At 54.1% G+C, this 16,350-nt stretch overlaps 1 protein-coding gene and 1 long non-coding RNA gene across 8 annotated transcripts; one reads left to right on the plus strand and one right to left on the minus strand.

Moving 5' to 3' along the window:
- The first annotated feature begins 106 nt into the window (after nucleotides 1-106).
- On the plus strand, nucleotides 107-10,386 carry LOC136331769 (myeloid zinc finger 1-like). 7 transcript variants are annotated; one of them, XM_066270785.1, is made up of 7 exons: nucleotides 107-152; nucleotides 591-675; nucleotides 1,320-1,772; nucleotides 2,078-2,243; nucleotides 2,878-2,948; nucleotides 3,050-3,167; nucleotides 8,791-10,386. In XM_066270785.1, exons 3-7 carry the CDS (start codon nucleotides 1,383-1,385, stop codon nucleotides 10,218-10,220), a joined length of 2,175 nt encoding a protein of 724 aa, XP_066126882.1. In that variant the 5' UTR covers nucleotides 107-152; nucleotides 591-675; nucleotides 1,320-1,382; the 3' UTR covers nucleotides 10,221-10,386. The 7 variants fall into 7 exon arrangements, with proteins under 7 accessions (XP_066126882.1, XP_066126879.1, XP_066126880.1 ...); XM_066270782.1 differs by having other exon boundaries at nucleotides 113-152; nucleotides 1,250-1,772; XM_066270783.1 differs by lacking the exon at nucleotides 107-152 and having other exon boundaries at nucleotides 597-675; nucleotides 1,345-1,772.
- Nucleotides 5,752-16,206, minus strand: LOC136331818 (uncharacterized). The gene is made up of 3 exons (XR_010730539.1): nucleotides 15,564-16,206; nucleotides 14,443-14,585; nucleotides 5,752-5,868 (listed from the first exon to the last, which is right to left on the minus strand). It is a non-coding gene; the product is annotated as an uncharacterized lncRNA (long non-coding RNA).
- Between the last annotated feature and the right edge of the window lie 144 nt (nucleotides 16,207-16,350).

Here is a 16,350-nt window from a genome sequence, read left to right on the forward strand (position 1 = left end):
CAACGCTACCCCAGCGAACGGGGTGGAAACAGGGACGAGGGTGGGGGAAGGGCAAGAGGCGCTCGTGCTGCTGCGCAGAGCATTCTGGGAGACATAGTCCGGACCGGGGAGGGGGGAGAACATCGCGAGTGCGCATGCTCAGGAGCGCTTAGGTGAGACGAAGTGAGTGTCTCTTAAGTGGGAAGGCCTGGGCGGGGACAGTGATGGCGGGTGAGGACTTGTGGATAACGGCTGACCTGCGAGACCTGGACGGCAGGACAGGAACCGGGGCCGTCCCTGCCGGTGGGCCTGGCCCTGTCGCTGGAGGCCCGGCAGTCACTGAGCATTGCCAAGGCGACAGGCTGTGAGACCCCCTCACCCCGCCGCCTGTTGCCATGGCGGCACCAGGACCTGCTGTGCTTTCTAAAGCGGAGGTTGCCATCCAAAACGTAGGATTAATGTAGTTCGGGAACCTTCACGGAGCCGAGCTGCCTTAGCGATGGCCCAACTTCAGTAGTGTTTCGGGTTGACCTTGAGGAGTAGAAGATTGGCTTATGAATCCATCTCCTTAATAAACATTATTTTACAAAGCCTGCGTCTTAAACCTACAGAAGGAGCAGCAGACTGGAGGGGATGGTGGTCGTTCTCGTTTGCAGAGGAAGAAACTGAGGTTCGCAAGCACAGTGATCTGCCAAGGTAACATGGAAAATAGGCAAGGCGGGAATCTCCGACCTTGCTTGCAGTCTCCCCGTCTTTAGGTCGCAGGGCCTTTAGGAGCCCCTGGAAGCTTCCCCATCACCTATGTGCATTTGCATGGTATGCTAAGCAGGGCTCAGGATGGGCTGAACTGGGGGAGGATGCCCCCTGGAGGCTGAGCCACACAGGTGACTTTGCATAGGTGGTGGGGGTGACTGCCCTGTGGAACCAAAATGGCATTAAGAATGACCTGAGACTGAGTAAGAGAGTGGATGGTGCAACGAGGGACTGGCCTGGGGGTAGGTGGTGTGGCTGTCATTCACCTGTTAGGAGGAGAGCTACAGGGCAAGGATGAGGTGGTGCCTGTAAAAGAAGGGCAGGATTTAGAGGTAGAGGAGGTGACTTCTTGGACCTAAGTAGTTTTTGTTTGGGGCAGGGGTCTACCGGAGTCTCTGCAGGCCCAGCTAGAGACCAGGAATAGGTGTCTCATCCAGGGCTTACCAGCCTCATAGACCTCAGGCATTTGGTCACCTCTCTGTGCCTCCTGCCCTCACCTGCCTTCCCCTTCCCCCAGCAGGCCCCAGGATGGAACAGCACAGCATACAGTAGGTGCTCAATAAGCATTCACTGCACTTTCATTGCAGCAGCCTCATCCCATTCGTTCTCCAGGGTCAAACAATAGCTTCAGAGCCCAGGTTGTCTTTCCAATGAAGCCCACAATACTGGGCTCCTCAGGTAACACAGCCCTGGAAGACAAGGAACCTGTCGTGGTGAAGCTGGAGGACTCTGAGGAGGAGGCCAACCCATGGGATCCTGGCCCAGAGGCCGCATGCCAGTGTTTCTGGCACTTCCGCTACGAAGAGGCGGCAGGGCCCCGAGAGGCACTGGCCATGCTCCGGGACCTGTGCCGCCAGTGGCTGCGGCCTGAGGTGCACTCCAAGGAGCAGATGCTGGAGCTGCTCGTGCTGGAACAGTTCCTAGGTGCTCTGCCCCCTGAGATTCAGGCCCAAGTGCGGGTGCGGCGGCCAGGCAGCCCTGAGGAGGCTGTGTCCCTTGTTGAAAGGCTCCGTCAGGAGCCAGGAAGGCCCCGGAGATGGGTGAGTCAGTTGCCCTGAGCAGAAATCAGGGTTCATCTGGGGGGTGCCATGCTCAGACACCTATCCCTTGTGATTTGGAAGTGGTCACCTGCTACAGACCCTGTGCAAAGGTTGTGGACACAGGGAGGGACCCAGAGTGGGTGTCAACACAGGACAGCAACAGCAAGTGGTCCCTTCGTCCCTTGCTTATTTCCTAGAGGGTGGGGTCCCTAGAGGACCTAGTCATTCAGGACCCCTGGAGTCCTGTGATAGGGTCCAGCTCAACTCCCTGCCTGGACCCTGATGGAGAGGGGGCACCTCCCCAGGTCACAGTCCAGGTGCAGGGCCAGGAGGTGCTATCAGAGAAGATGGAGGCCTCCGACTTCCATCCCCTCTCTCAGACCAAGCCTTGGACTACAGCACCTGGGGCCATGCAGAGGTCACAGCTGAACCTTCAGGTGAAAGAGGAGCCCAAGGTTACAGAAGACCCAGGTGAGGGCAGGCAGATTGGGCAGGGCCCAAGGACTGGTCCTTTGGATGGACCATGGGAGCCTACCCTGAGCAGCCTGAAGCCTACTGGGCCAGTCACCTGATGATGGAACTAGGGCCCCACATCCCATCCAGCCAGCAGCCATGACAACCCCTCACACATCAAGCCCGACTGTCACAGCTGTGTCCTTGCTCTCTTCTGGCATGAGACAAGCTGCTGTGGTTTCCTTGTTTGGGAGGCATGTAAGGTTCACTTCTCAAGAAAAGCCACTAAGGAATGTCAGTTGGTCACTGGGGAGCAGACAACAGGCTGCGGTATGGGTAGGTGCAGCTGAGGCCTACCCCAAAGCGCTGGGGCCTGTTCCTCCCCGTAAGCCTCCCAGGCAGATGTCACAGCTGACCAGCCCCTCCACCACTCCTGTGTGGACCCTTGTGCTATGCCCCTCTTTGGCCCTCACTGTTCATCTGCCCAGGCCTCGTACGGACATGCAAGGCATAGACCTGAGCTTCCTCCTCCTGCCATGCCCAGCACCAGGCCTGCACTGAGCTTTCACCCCACGTGCATCCCAGCACGCCACTGTGGAGGGCATTTGGGTGGGACAACCTTGGGCCACCTGACCCTACCCTTCCTCTCCAGAGCTTCTGGATTCTGGGCCTCTAGCCAGCCCCCAGGAGGCCACTTCCACAGTCCTGCCTGAGGAGGCCCAGGTGAGCCCTGCACAGCCCAGAAGCCTCCATGGGTGGGGGTCACACAGGTCCCTCTCTGGGCCTGGCAGGGCACAGATGAGCAGCGACCACTGTGGTTTCAGGGCTGTGGGATAGCACTGGACCACGCCTCTCCCCACAGTGAGACAGAGACTGACCCGCCCTCATGGAGGGAGCACCCTGGGACCCTGTGGCAAGAGGAAGTTGGCGTTTTCTCCCCAGGTAAGATGGGGCGTGGTGGGGCTGGAACCTCTGCATGGGCAGCAGTACATCTGCTTATTCCACTCTAGCTCTGCTCCCCCATTCCCTGGACCATCCCCTGCAGCATCAACCTTCAGTATATTCAACCTTCAAAGACCGAGTCCTCCATTGACTTCACACCCCTCTGCCTGCTACTCCCCACCACAGTGAAACCTCCCAAGACAGGAGCCTGTGTTCTCCAAACCCATACCTCCCAGCTCTGGCATCCTGCTGGCCCCTAGACTGTGGGTGTCAGGTTAGGGAGGGCCAGGAATGGCAAGCAGAACCGGTTAATAGGGTGACAGGCAGAGGGACCTTGTCTGGGGATCAGGCAGGACAAGGGGATTCTGACCAGAGTTCTGACCAGGTATCCATCTAGGCCACTCAGCCCTAGGTTGGCTCTCACCCAGGCTCCTGGTCTGTTCCTTCGTGTTCTCTGGACCCCTCCTTTGTTCACTCACTTGTTCCAGTGGACCTTCCTGCAAACTGTGGTATGGGACATAAAAGTTCTGAGACATATTTCTGAGATACATTTATCTAACATTCCACAGTAGACTGAAGTTGGCTGGATGAAGCATTCTTTTTATTAACCTTTTTTATCACATTGTTGGCGAGCCTTTATTCCATTTGAAATGCATATCTCAGTCATGGGAAATTGGCCGAAACAGGTTCTTTTCCTTCTCCATTGTTTTGTTCTTGTTTCTGAGATGCCTGCTCCTTGATTGTTGGTCTCTGGGATAGGTTCTGTTTTTGTTTTGTTTGTTTTTTTTCATTTCACTCTCCTATCCCTTTCTGTCGTGTTGCTCAGAAAAGTTCTTATACCGTATCTTCCAGACCTTCTGCTCAGATGTTCATATCTACCAGTACAGTTTTAATTTCCCAGAGTGTTTCCTTCCCTGAACGTTTATTTTTATAGTCACTTTTTGTTCTTACAGTTGTAATGTCTTTCCTTATTTCTCTAGGAATATCAAAAACTTGTTTTTTAAGCTTTCTTCTAGTGTGGTCTCTCTTCCCTCCAAGTTGTCTGCTTATGTGTAAGATGGGGCGCTGTTGTCTGGCAGCTCTGAGTAGGTGGATGAGGGGCTGGGAAGGACTTGGGAGATCACTCCCCAAAGAGACCCACATCTTGGGGGATGTGAGCAGGCAGCAGCAGTGTTAGCAGGTGCCAGTGAGGAATCTATAGGGCCCTCTGGCTGAGCTACTTGGGGCACCCCTTGCTGTGAGCCTTTTCAGGTCTTTTTTTTTTTTTTTTTCTTTCTTATTTTTCTGAAGCTGGAAACAGGGAGAGACAGACTACCGCATGTGCCCGACCAGGATCCACCTGGCACGCCCACCAGGGGCGATGCTCTGCCCACCAGGGGGCGATGCTCTGCCCATCCTGGGCGTCGCCATGTTGCGACCAGAGTCCCTCTTAATGCCTGGGGCAGAGGCCACAGAGCCATCCCCAGCGCCCGGGCCATCTTTGCTCCAATGGAGCCTTGGCTGCGGGAGGGGAAGAGAGAGACAGAGAGGAAAGTGCGGCGGAGGGGTGGAGAAGCAAATGGGCGCTTCTCCTATGTGCCCTGGCCGGGAATCGAACCCGGGTCCTCCGCATGCTAGGCCGACGCTCTACTGCTGAGCCAACCGGCCAGGGCAGGTCTTTTTTTTTTAAAAGACTTTATTTATTCATTATAGAGAGGGAGAGAGAGAGAGAGAGAGAGAAGGGGGAGGAGCAGGTAGCAGCAACTCCCACATGTGCCTTGACCAGGCAAGCCCAGGGTTTTGAACCGGCAACCTCGGCATTTCCAGGTTGATGCTTTATCCACTGCACCACCACAGGTCAGACAGGTCTTTTCTGAGTTCTCCAGGAAGGGCCCTCCAGCCTCTTGCCAACATACCAGGAGAGAGATTGGTGTCTCAGCATACAATTTGATTCCACTTAATCCTTCAACTTTCTCAGTATATGATCTCCCACCTCAACTCAACCCAGCCTTTTTCCAAGATGGTAGAAACCCGCCCTGGCCGGTTGGCTCAGCGGTAGACCTTCAGCCCAGCGTGTGGAAGTCCCGGGTTCGATTCCTGGCTAGGGCACACAGGAGAAGCAGCCATCTGCTTCTTCACCCCTCCCCCTCTCCTTTCTCTCTCTTTCCCTCCCACAGCCAAGGCTCCATTGGAGCAAAGTTGGCCCAGGCACTGAGGACAGCTCCATGGCCTCCTCAGGTGCTAGAATGGCTCTGATTGCAGCTGAGCAATGCCCCCCATTGGTCTTGCAGGGTGGATCCCGGTCAGGTACATGTGGTAGTCTGTGTCTCTGCCTCCCTCCCCCCCTTCTCACTTTGGAAAAATACCAAAAAAAAGATGGAAGAGACCCAGAATCCAAGCTACAACATTGCCCTCTATTTGCTCAGCATTCTGTGCAGAGCCCATAGCTGTTCCCTGCAATCACCCTACCCAGCTTTGCTTCTAAATCAGCCTTCCCCACCTGCATGGTGTCCTGACACCTCCACAGCCAGAGGTACCTGGTACCTCCAACTCCTGGACTTTTTGAGTCTTCTTTGGGGTAAAACGCATTTATTTATCCCCCCCCCCCCACTCTTGATTCAGCATGTGCCTTCTCCAGTCTACTGCATAATTGTCTGCCCATCTGCTTTCCAGAGTAGAAAATGTCAGACCTGTTCCCCTTTCATCTTTGGGGCTTTTACACCTTGAAAAAACAAACAAAAAAACTTTATTGCCGTTTTACTGTAGTTTCAGGATGAAACATTTAAATAGATGCCATTGTTTCCCAGAAGTTCTTATTTGCTTTGTTATCAGTAAGGATCCTAGCTCTTTTTTCTTTCTTTTTTCCTTTGCTTTTTTTTTAATTGACTTTAGTGAGAGGAAGGGAGAGAAGCAGGAACATCCATCTGTTCCTATGTATGCCCTGACCTGGAATTGAACCAGCAACCTGTGCTTCAGAATGATGTTCTAATCAGCTGAACTATCCAGCCAGAGTTCATTGTTTCATGGGTGCTGGTCCCTCCTTTGAGGATTTGGAAATAATTTCATTTCCTTGCCAGACTGATGAGTTAGCTCAGTTTCCTTGGCTGTGACTTCTCCCACTGGTTGCACTGTTGACAGCCTGCGCCTCTCAGCTGCAGGAGCTTGTTTGTCCCCAAACTAAGCATCATCCTAGGTGAGGGGCTGTCAAAACCCTGAAGTGAAGGTTCATCTGGACTCCAGGCCATGCAAGGAAGATACCTCTGCAGCCCAGCCCAAAGCAAGCAGGCAGGTCTGTGGGTAGACTGGGCTGATGCTGCCCTTACCCTCAGCCTCCAGCTTCAGTCTTCAGTCCCTGGCCTTCAGAGCTCCCTGAGCCTCACCAGCAGGTATTTCTTGCTTTAAAATTACCCAAGGTATTTTTTTTAATTATTGATTTTAGAGAGAAAGAAGGAAAAAACGAAAATAAACATTGTTTTGTTGTTCCACTTATTTATGCATTCATTGGTTGGTTCTTTTATATGCCCTGATCAGGGTTCGAACCTGCAACTTTGGCATATGGGGACGACGCTCTAACCAACTGACCTATCCAGCTAGGGCTTGCTCATGGTATCTTTATGTTCTGTTTTGTGTGTCAAAGCTAGAGCAGGACCTGGCACATGCTCCTTTTGCTGTTTAGTTTTTATCTGCTAACCAGACCTCACCTGTGCTATATGGCTGACCACTCCCTCCAGCTTGGGCCTACTCAGTTCACAAACCCACTGTCTTCCTCCAGTCACATCACCAGTACCACCTTGGGATTGAGTCCTGGTGGGTTCCTCCTTTGCCACCCCTCTCCGTGGTTGCACTTCCCCGTAGACAACCACAGCTCCCATCTTCAAACAGGTCACTCAGTCTCCCTATCAGGTCTCCTGACTGCTCCCCGTACCCCTCAACTGAACATGACTGTGTAGCCAGTATTTTCAACATGAGAATATTCTGAATAACCAATGCCCTCATGGGATAGAAAACTCAGAAGGCACGAGAGTGTACACAGAGAATGCCTTTCTCTGTATGTCACACGGTCCTGCTCCCCAAAAAACCAGCATTACCAGTTTGTATGATTCCTTCCAAAAAGATCGTCTGCATACAAGAGCAAACATATTCAGATGCATACTCATTTCCCTTCTTTACAACACCCTGTTCCACATTTGACATTTTCTGTAGAACAAATGCCCGTCTTTGGACAGCTGCAGGGCCCCCCTGTGCACACACCGTTGTTTATCTGTTCAGGCTTCTGCTGTTTCTTTGGGTTGTTTTCCAGGGATGAACCGAGAAACCTCATATATAGGTCACTTCACACAGGGGAACACAATTGTATTCACCACCAATGTCCACAAACGCCTGGGTCTCAGCAGTGAGGGAGTGGAAATGGTAGGTGAGTCTAGTTTTTTAACATAGAGGGGGACAGACAGACAGGAACGGAGAGAGATGAGAAGCATCAATCATTAGTTTTTCGTTGCGACACCTTAGTTGTTCATTGATTGCTTTCTCATACGTGCCTTGACCATGGAGCTACAGCAGACCGAGTAACCCCTTGCTCGAGCCAGCAACCTTGGGTCCAAGCTGGTGAGCTTTGCTCAAACCAGATGAGCCCGCGCTCAAGCTGACAACCCGGGGTCTCGAACCTGGGTCCCACGCTCTATCCACTGCATGACCACCTAGTCAGGCGAGTCTAGTTCTTTAGTACAGTGTTCTTATTGGATGGAACTAAGCATCTTTTATGGGATTTAAGTGTTACATGTCCTTTCCTGTTTGCATTCTTTGCCCACGTTGGTCTGGTTGTTGGTCTTTCTTGCTTGTTTATTGGGATTCTTAGGATTAGTCTTTTGCCTCTGGAGAGTTTCTCAGTTTTTCAATTGTTGGGTGTTTTGTTTTGTTTTTTTTTTTACTTTTCTTTCCTGTGCATGTATATCCTTTGATATAATTTATCTGCCTTTTGATAACATGGATTTTATTGCTACCCACTGAAGTCCGTACTACTCTGTCTCGATTTAACTTTCTCTGGGCTTCCTGTTCCCCAGCCCTGCTTCTCAGTGGTCTCTGGTTGCACCTCTATTACCCAGCATCTACTGCTGCTGAGCTCACAAGTGTGGCTGAGGGCAGCTCCTTTTCACCACAGACACCCCCCCCCCCCCATACTCCATTTAATTTCATGCAGCCCCAGGGCTCCATATGCCAGAGCACCCATGTTCATGTTTCTTTCCATGAAGACTGGGCCCCTGACTCCTGTACCCCACAGCCTACATGAACTCACTGTCCCTCAGTTGCCCCATAGGCATCAAGCAAGGCACCACCCACTTTATGCATTTGTGGAAATCATCCTCACCCATGTGGATGGTACAAGGGCCACCTTTGTCACTAGAAAAGTGACTTTTTGCAAACCTAAGTCAACCCTGGTAAGTTTGACCCAAGCTTCTCAGTCTTCCTCCTCGTGCAAGATTATGTCCCTTTGCCAGCTGCTGGGGAGGCCTGCACAGATAAAGCCCCTGTCCCTCTGTGTTCCTTCTTGGTCAGTGTCAGGAGCCTCCAGTCCCTACTGTTTACCCAGGCTAGAATGCTCACACAGTGGGTTCTGCCACGGAGTGGATCCCCTTGTGCAACACAGGGTTTGCACTCCAGATGGACCATGTCTGGGCTGGCCCAGGTACTGGAAACCCCCACCTCCAAATCTGGGACCTTGGCGTATCTGACCTCACAGGCCAACTCCGGTCACCCTCCGAAGAAGGCGGCTTCTCACATGCGCTCCTGCTCCCCAGCGATCTGGGAAATGAGCAGAATCCCATGGACGAGGATCCTCACCAGGGCACAGGGCTCATAGTGGCCACTGCCCACTGGCCAGCCCCGAGGGGTCGGGGCCGAGGACATCCCAGCACAGGCACCACAACAGTGCGAGGTGGCCATTGTGATGTGTGTGGGAAGGTGTTCAGCCAACGCAGCAACCTACTGCGGCACCAGAAGATCCACACGGGAGAGCGGCCGTTCGTGTGCAGCGAGTGCGGCCGCAGCTTCAGCCGCAGCTCACACCTGTTGCGTCACCAGCTCACGCACACGGAGGAGCGGCCTTTTGTCTGCAGCGACTGCGGCCAAGGCTTCCTGCGGAGCGCGCGCCTGGAGGAGCACCGGCGAGTGCACACTGGCGAGCAGCCCTTCCACTGCGTTGAGTGCGGCCAGAGCTTCCGGCAGCGCTCCAACCTGCGGCAGCACCGGCGCATCCATGGCGACCCTCCGGGGCTCGGCTCTGGGACCCCTGCACCGCCCTGCACGCCTGAGCCCCCAGGCCCTTTTTCATGCAGTGAATGCCGGGAGAGCTTCGAGCAGCGTGCTGTGCTGCTGGAACACCAGGCCGTGCACACAGGTGACAAATCCTTCGGTTGCGTGGAGTGCGGCGAGCGCTTCGGACGCCGCTCAGTGCTGCTGCAGCACTGGCGTGTGCACAGCGGCGAGCGGCCCTTCGCCTGCCCCGAGTGCGGTCAGAGCTTCCGGCAGCGCTCCAACCTCACGCAGCACCGGCGCATCCACACGGGTGAGCGGCCCTTCGCCTGCCCCGAGTGCGGCAAAGCCTTCCGCCAGCGGCCCACGCTCACACAGCACTTGCGTGTGCACACGGGCGAGAAACCCTTCGCCTGTCCTGAGTGCGGCCAACGCTTCAGCCAGCGTCTCAAGCTCACGCGCCACCAGCGGACGCACTCCGGTGAGAAGCCCTACCACTGTGGTGACTGTGGCCTGGGCTTCACACAGGTCTCACGGCTCACGGAGCACCAGCGCATCCACACGGGGGAGCGGCCCTTCACCTGCCCTGAGTGTGGCCAGAGCTTCCGGCAGCATGCTAACCTCAGGCAGCACCAGCGCATCCACACGGGCGAGCGGCCCTACACCTGCCCAGAGTGTGGCAAGGCCTTCCGCCAGCGGCCTACGCTCACGCAGCACTTGCGTACCCACCAGCGCGACAAGCTCTTCGCCTGCCAGGACTGTGGCCGGTGCTTCCACCAGAGCACCAAGCTCATCCAACATCAGCGCATCCACAGTGCAGAGTAGCCAGCGTTCACTGACTACCTGTGTCCACCTCGGTCTTCTGTGCTTGGGGGGAGGGGACAATACCTACCTCACGGAATTCTTGTGGGGCCTGCCATCACATAGGTAAAGCAGGCCAACCCAGGGCCTGATCCCCTCAATAGATGCTCAATAAACAGAAGGAACATGGGTTTGGGTCTCCACTCAATGTCGCCCAACTCTCAGGTCCCTTTGTAACAATCCTCATACATCCAGCATTTCTACCGCAACCTGGTGGTTCCTGAGAACCACGTCACCCTGCATAGGTGGTTCCTCACAGCACCTGACACATCTATAAGGTTCCCCTTCATATTTATGACTCCTGTATTGTTCACCCAAGGTGCCTTCAACACATATTGATATGTCTATAGGCCAAGCCAACCTTCAGGGGAAGACTGGGACCTGCCCAGTTCTCCCCAGCCAGCCAAGATCATCGGATGCAACAGAAGTTGCAAACTAGTGCCCAGCAAGTCCGCTGCAGCCTGGGATGTTTATGAAACTTTAAACCTGGGAAGATATTCCTTAGGTGTAGAAGTTGCAAGGCTCTGCCTGACCAGTGCTCATGCAGTTGAAAGAGCATCAACCTGGACTCTGATGTCCCATGTTTAAAACCCAAGGTCACAGGTTTGAGCACAGGCTGTCACTGGCTTAAGTGTGGGATCATCAACATTATCCCATGGCCTCTGGTTTGAGCCCAAGGTTGCTGGCTTGAGCAAGGAGTCACTGGCTAGGCTAGAGCCTCCAGTCAAAGCATGTATGAGAAGCAATCAATGAACTAATAAAGTGCCACAACTACAAGTTGACACTTCTCATCTCCCTGTCTCAAAAAAGCCAGAAGGTTTTATCTGGAAGTAAACATTCTTTCAGGACTTTCCCCCATTCCCAACACGTTTACCACCAGCAAGTGCTGAGGGTGGTGCCCCCTTCCAACAGGACTCCAGCCAGTCTGGGAATGGAGGTTGGTGGCAGGCCTGGGGCCCATCTCCCAGCCCTCTAGCGATCATTCCCATCCTGTGGGCGGCATTCTCCTCCCACCCTGGACCCACACACAGGCCAGGCACTCTCCCAAAGAGATCTCCATCAGAAATGTTTGTTTTCAGTGGCAAGTCACAGAAACCAGATCCTGCCAGTGTGGGTTCAGCATCCGCCTTGAGAGCCGCCCCTTTTCCACTTTTTTTTTTTACAGGCATGCTCCCTGTCATCACCCCATTCTTCCCTCCACTGCTACAGAGAGTCAGAGAGAGGGATAGACAGGGACAGACAGACAGACAGACAGGAACGGAGAGATGAGAAGCAACAATCATTAGTTTTTCATTGCGCATTCCAACACCTTAATTGTTCATTGATTGCTTTCTCATACGTGCCTTGACTGCGGGCCTTCAGCAGACCGGGTAACCCCTTGCTTGAGCCAGCGAACTTGGGCTCAAGGTGGTGAGTTTTTGCTCATACCAGATGAGCCCTGGCTCAAGCTGGCGACCTTGGGGTCTCGAACCTGGGTCCTTCACACCCCAGTCCAATGCTCTATCCACTGCGCCACCGCCCCGTCAGGCTCTCCCTCTTTTGTCCTATCTTCTTCCATCTCATTGCCCAGGCCCTCGACATAAACTCCTACCCCCCGGAGTAGGGGAGGGGGGTTCTGGCTGCCAGAAACACAGGGTGAACAGCAGTGCCAAAGAAAGGATCTTTGATCCCACTCTGGGCTGGTATTAGCAGCCTGCCTGTGACATGGCAGTTCTAGGAACAGCCTTTTGAAGCCTATGTGTCCAGACTTCTTCCAGAGGTACAGCTGGACTTCCCCTTAATGCTTTGAGTCACCCTGACCCATCCCCCCCCACACACACACACAAGACTGGGACCCTGACATTGAGAAAGAAGATAAATCAGCGTGAGCCAAAGGCTTCTGACTACCATGCTAGAAAAGGATGCTCCCTGTCATCACCCCATTCTTCCCTCCACTCTCCAGCCAAGACCAGGGCCATTCTGGCATCCTCCACTACTGTCAAAAGCTCCCTAAGCAGGGGCACTCCTAAGTGCCAGAGGGGAGGAGAGTGTGCCCTGGGTCCAGTGTCAAAACTGACTGTCCTCTCTACCACAAGGGAGATTCTGAGAACCCTGAGCTGGGATCTGCAGAATTAGGAGAGAAGGTGGTCCCTGGGCAGAAGCTGGGAGAGTCAGGTCAGGGAAGGCACTGGAACACTGAAGTAGCTAGTGGTATCAGATATAAAAAACATAGTTGGAACTTTATAAATGCTATAACATGAATTTTACAAGTCTATGTGGTGTTTTTATTTTAAAGATTCTATTTATTCATTATAGAGAGGGAAGAGAGAGAGAGAGAGAGAGAGAAGGGGGGAGGAGCAGGAAGCATCAACTCCCATATGTACCTTGACCAGGCAAGCTATGTGGTTTTTATAATCAGAAACAAAGAGGACAAGAAAGCGCTCATGTTTTGATCATGTTAGAGTTGTGAAGAACATGAAGGGCCTGAACAGGCGATGGCGCAGTGGATAGAGCGTAGGACTGGGTTGCGGAAGGACCCAGGTTCGAGACCCCAAGGTCGCCAGCTTGAGCGCGGGCTCATCTGGCTTGAGCAAAAAGCTCACCAGCTTGAAATCAAAAGTCGCTAGCTCGAGCAAGGGGTTACTTGGTCTGCTGAAGGGCCGCAGTCAAGGCATATATGAGAAAACAATCAATGAACAACTAAAGTGTCGCAACGAAAAAACTAATGATTGATGCTTCTCATCTCTCTCTGTTCCTGTCTGTCTGTCCCTATCTATCCCTCTCTCTGTCCCTGTAAAAAAAAAAAAAAAAAAAAATCTATGTAGATACAACCATGTAAAAACAAAATTCCACACAGAAAATTTACAATATGCAAGGCCAGGGCCCCAAACCTGAAATCTTGAGATGTGCCTTGACCCACCTGCAGAACCAGCCTTCTAAGGAGAAACATGAACAGTGATGTGAGAACCACTTATGAAAGACCATTACTGCAACTAGCTGGGAATATCCTTACAAGCTGGCCACATGGCTGGGGGTTGAGAAATCAAGTGCTACCATACTATCAGCAGGACTAAGGGTTTGCACAGAAAGACCACTTGGCCAGAGCCAAAGGAAGAACCCAGGACAAGCCCAAAACACTGGTCATCTGGTGGAAGCTACAACAGGGCCCAGGCCTACCTGCCAGTGAATCATCTGTATCTGAACCCATAGTTCACTCCCATGCCCAGCTTCCCCAAGCCACATCTATCCAGTTATTTTAACCCCAGCCCAAGCCTTCTGTATCTGTCTGTTTCTCTCCACTGTTTCCCAGCACAGCTCTGATCCCAGCCACCCATCTCTGGCCTTGAGATTCACAGCACTGAGCCTCCCTACCCTACCTGCTCCTTCCACCACTGTTACAAAACGGACACTGTCTTCTCAGTGTCAACTTCCAGGGGCTACACTAACACAGAGATGCACTTCCACCCTCACTCCTCGCCCATCATGTTCTGCCACATCCCCCTCAAAGCCCTGACCACAGCTTCCCTCAGGGCTTTGCACAGGCCAAGCCCTGTGCTGCTTCCCAAGAGTCTGCAGGCTCCCTCAGCACACAAACCACCTGTGCCCCTCTGTCATTTGGGTGGCCATAAGGGTGACAAGACACAGTTGTACCACTTCCATTCCAGCTCCCTGCCTTACTTAGTTCAGCCATTCTCTACCTCCATGATCCAGCCCCTATGGCCTCCTTTACCCAGTATTTAAAAAACATTTTTAACTTTATTGATTTGAGAGAAAGAGAGCAAGGGGAGAGGAAAACACTGATTTGTTTTTGCATTTACTTAAGTGTTTCTTGATTGCTACTTGTATGTGCTCTGACCAGGGATCAAACCAGCAACCTTGATGTATCAAGACGATGCTCTAAGCAACTGAGCTACCTGACCAGGTCTTCCCAGCATTTTCTGCAGTTGAATCTAAGCCACAATGTTAGATATTGCACAAATATAGACTTGACCTGTCCTGTATCACGTCTCCATGGAACCTATATCCCATCTGGGATGGGCCCTCAGCAACTGGCCTGAGGACAGACACATGGACGGGGCTGGCCAAAATAAACCACCTGAGACTGACGAGAAACAGCAAAGTGGTCATCAGCCTTCACTAGAGACAGAGTTTATGAAAATAACCAGCAAGAGCAGATCTGCTAACAAGAATGGAGAGAGGGCCTGACCTGTAGTGGCGCAGTGGATAAACCGTCAACCTGGAACACTGAGGTCGCCAGTTGGAAACCCTGGGGTTGGCTGGTCAAGGCACATATGGGAGTTGATGCTTTCTGCTTCTCCACTCCCTTCATTCTTTCTCTCTCTCTCCTCTCTAAAAATAAGTAAATAAAAATACGGCAAGAAAAGGTTCGAGTAAGACAGAACTGGATCTGGAGAGGCCCCCCGACTGCCAGGACAAGCCATGTCTGTAGCTCGAGAACACTGGGATGGTTGCAGGCATGTCAGCTCCCAACCTGAGCTGTCCTAGGCTTCTGAGCCCCTAGCCGCATCCCAGCACACCTCCAGCACTCAGTTATCACAGAATTGAAGAAAAGATGCTGGGAATGTGAACGAGGACAACCAAAGGGCTGAAGGGGGCATGTGGGTTGTTGGCATTGAGAATGGAAAGGCCAGAAGGGGGAGCGGGTACAGAAATCCAGCTAGGATGAGTTGGCGGGCACCAGGGGCGCCAAGGATACCAGGCACTCACAGGGCAGAGCCTCCGCAGAGGCTGGGGTCAGGAAGGGCGCCAGCTCACGATCTGGCGAAGTGCAGGCGACTCGCTGGATTAAGGACAGGGCCTGAGGTGCACCCGGGTCCGGTGCAAGGAGGCGCTGGGGATGGCAAGGCATCAGGGAGATTCCGCCGAGGTGTGAACCACTAGCCTGGACCGGGGGGTCGAGGGCAAAGCAGCATGTCAGCCAGCGCGCCCTGCCCCAGCGGGGCCCCAAATAGGCCATCAGGACCGCGTCTCCCACAAAACTCCAGGTGGTGACGACACATCTTCTCAGTGTCACGAGAGGACATGCCGCGGGAGCCGCCCTCGGACGCGGAACGCCTGAGCAGTGGAGGCCGCCCACACCAATCGGACCTTCCGGGCAAAGCTCCTCAGACGCCACAGAGTTGCCATGGCGACAGCCGGAAGTCGCAGAGCTGTGACCGGTAGAGAGGCTGGGCCCACCCACATCACCCCGTGCGCCGCCGTTAGAACTCCCGACCCAGTTGAGAATGGCCCCGTCCCCAAGTTCCCCCCCGTATAACTTTCAACAGTACCGACCGCTCTCCGGCATAACACGTTTTGTCAGTTTACCTCAACTAGGATCCCCACGGGCGGGACGTCGGGGCTCGCGATAGGACACGACGAGACTCCACCCCTGGCCTCGTCCTAGGCTCCGGCCAGCCGCCATCACCGTGCCTCTGTGACCTACGGGACAAGGGCTAAATTTAACCAGCCCCCGATGCCGTCCGCAGTCAAGACAGTGGAAATGGCGGGGCCGCGAGCGAAACTTACCGCATCTGCCCCATTTAAAGATGGCGGCGCCCCCGCCCCCTGCCGTAACGCGCGAGCGTTCCGGAAATGACGGAGGAATGCCCACATGAGCGGAAAGGCTCGAGTCCAGGCGAAGGAGCCCGAGCTCTCTGCCTCTTCGCGTAGCAACTCTGGGCGGGGACGACGGCCGTGCCTGCGGCGCCTGCGCAGGCGCACAGCGCAGGCCGGGCGGGAATAGCCGAAGCAGACTGGCAGCGGAAATATCCGAAGTTGTTGGGCGCCCGAGGCCGTTGCGGACCTCCGCGCCGAAGCCGCTGCTGCCGCGGAAGTCGAGCCTCCTCCTGGACACGGCCGCCACCATTACGGCCGCCGCAGCCGACTTCCACCTCAAGCCGCATCCCCTTCTTGGAGGGAGCTAGTGAGCGGGCAGGCGGCGCGGCCAAGGGAGTCCGCGTCCGCAGCTGCAGCTGGGCCTGAGAGACCGGAGCGGACGAGGGGGCGGAGGGGCGGAGGGAGCTTGCGGGCGGGTGGGGGCGGGGCTGAGCGAGCCGAGAACAGCCGAGTCGGCCCGAGCGTCGCCGAGCGTGGCCGAGGCGCTGGGCCAGGC

This window comes from Saccopteryx bilineata, chromosome 3, assembly GCF_036850765.1.
Source record: "Saccopteryx bilineata isolate mSacBil1 chromosome 3, mSacBil1_pri_phased_curated, whole genome shotgun sequence".
Classification (NCBI taxonomy): domain Eukaryota; kingdom Metazoa; phylum Chordata; class Mammalia; order Chiroptera; family Emballonuridae; genus Saccopteryx; species Saccopteryx bilineata.

Bases quoted from the DNA above. Each gene is read 5' to 3' on its own strand.
- LOC136331769 (XM_066270785.1), top strand. From the start codon at position 1,383: ATGAAGCCCACAATACTGGGCTCCTCAGGTAACACAGCCCTGGAAGAC. The intron at 2,244-2,877 runs GTGAGGGCAGGC...CTTCCTCTCCAG, and splicing joins CAAGGTTACAGAAGACCCAG to AGCTTCTGGATTCTGGGCCT. The intron at 3,168-8,790 runs GTAAGATGGGGC...TGTGCAACACAG, and splicing joins AGTTGGCGTTTTCTCCCCAG to GGTTTGCACTCCAGATGGAC.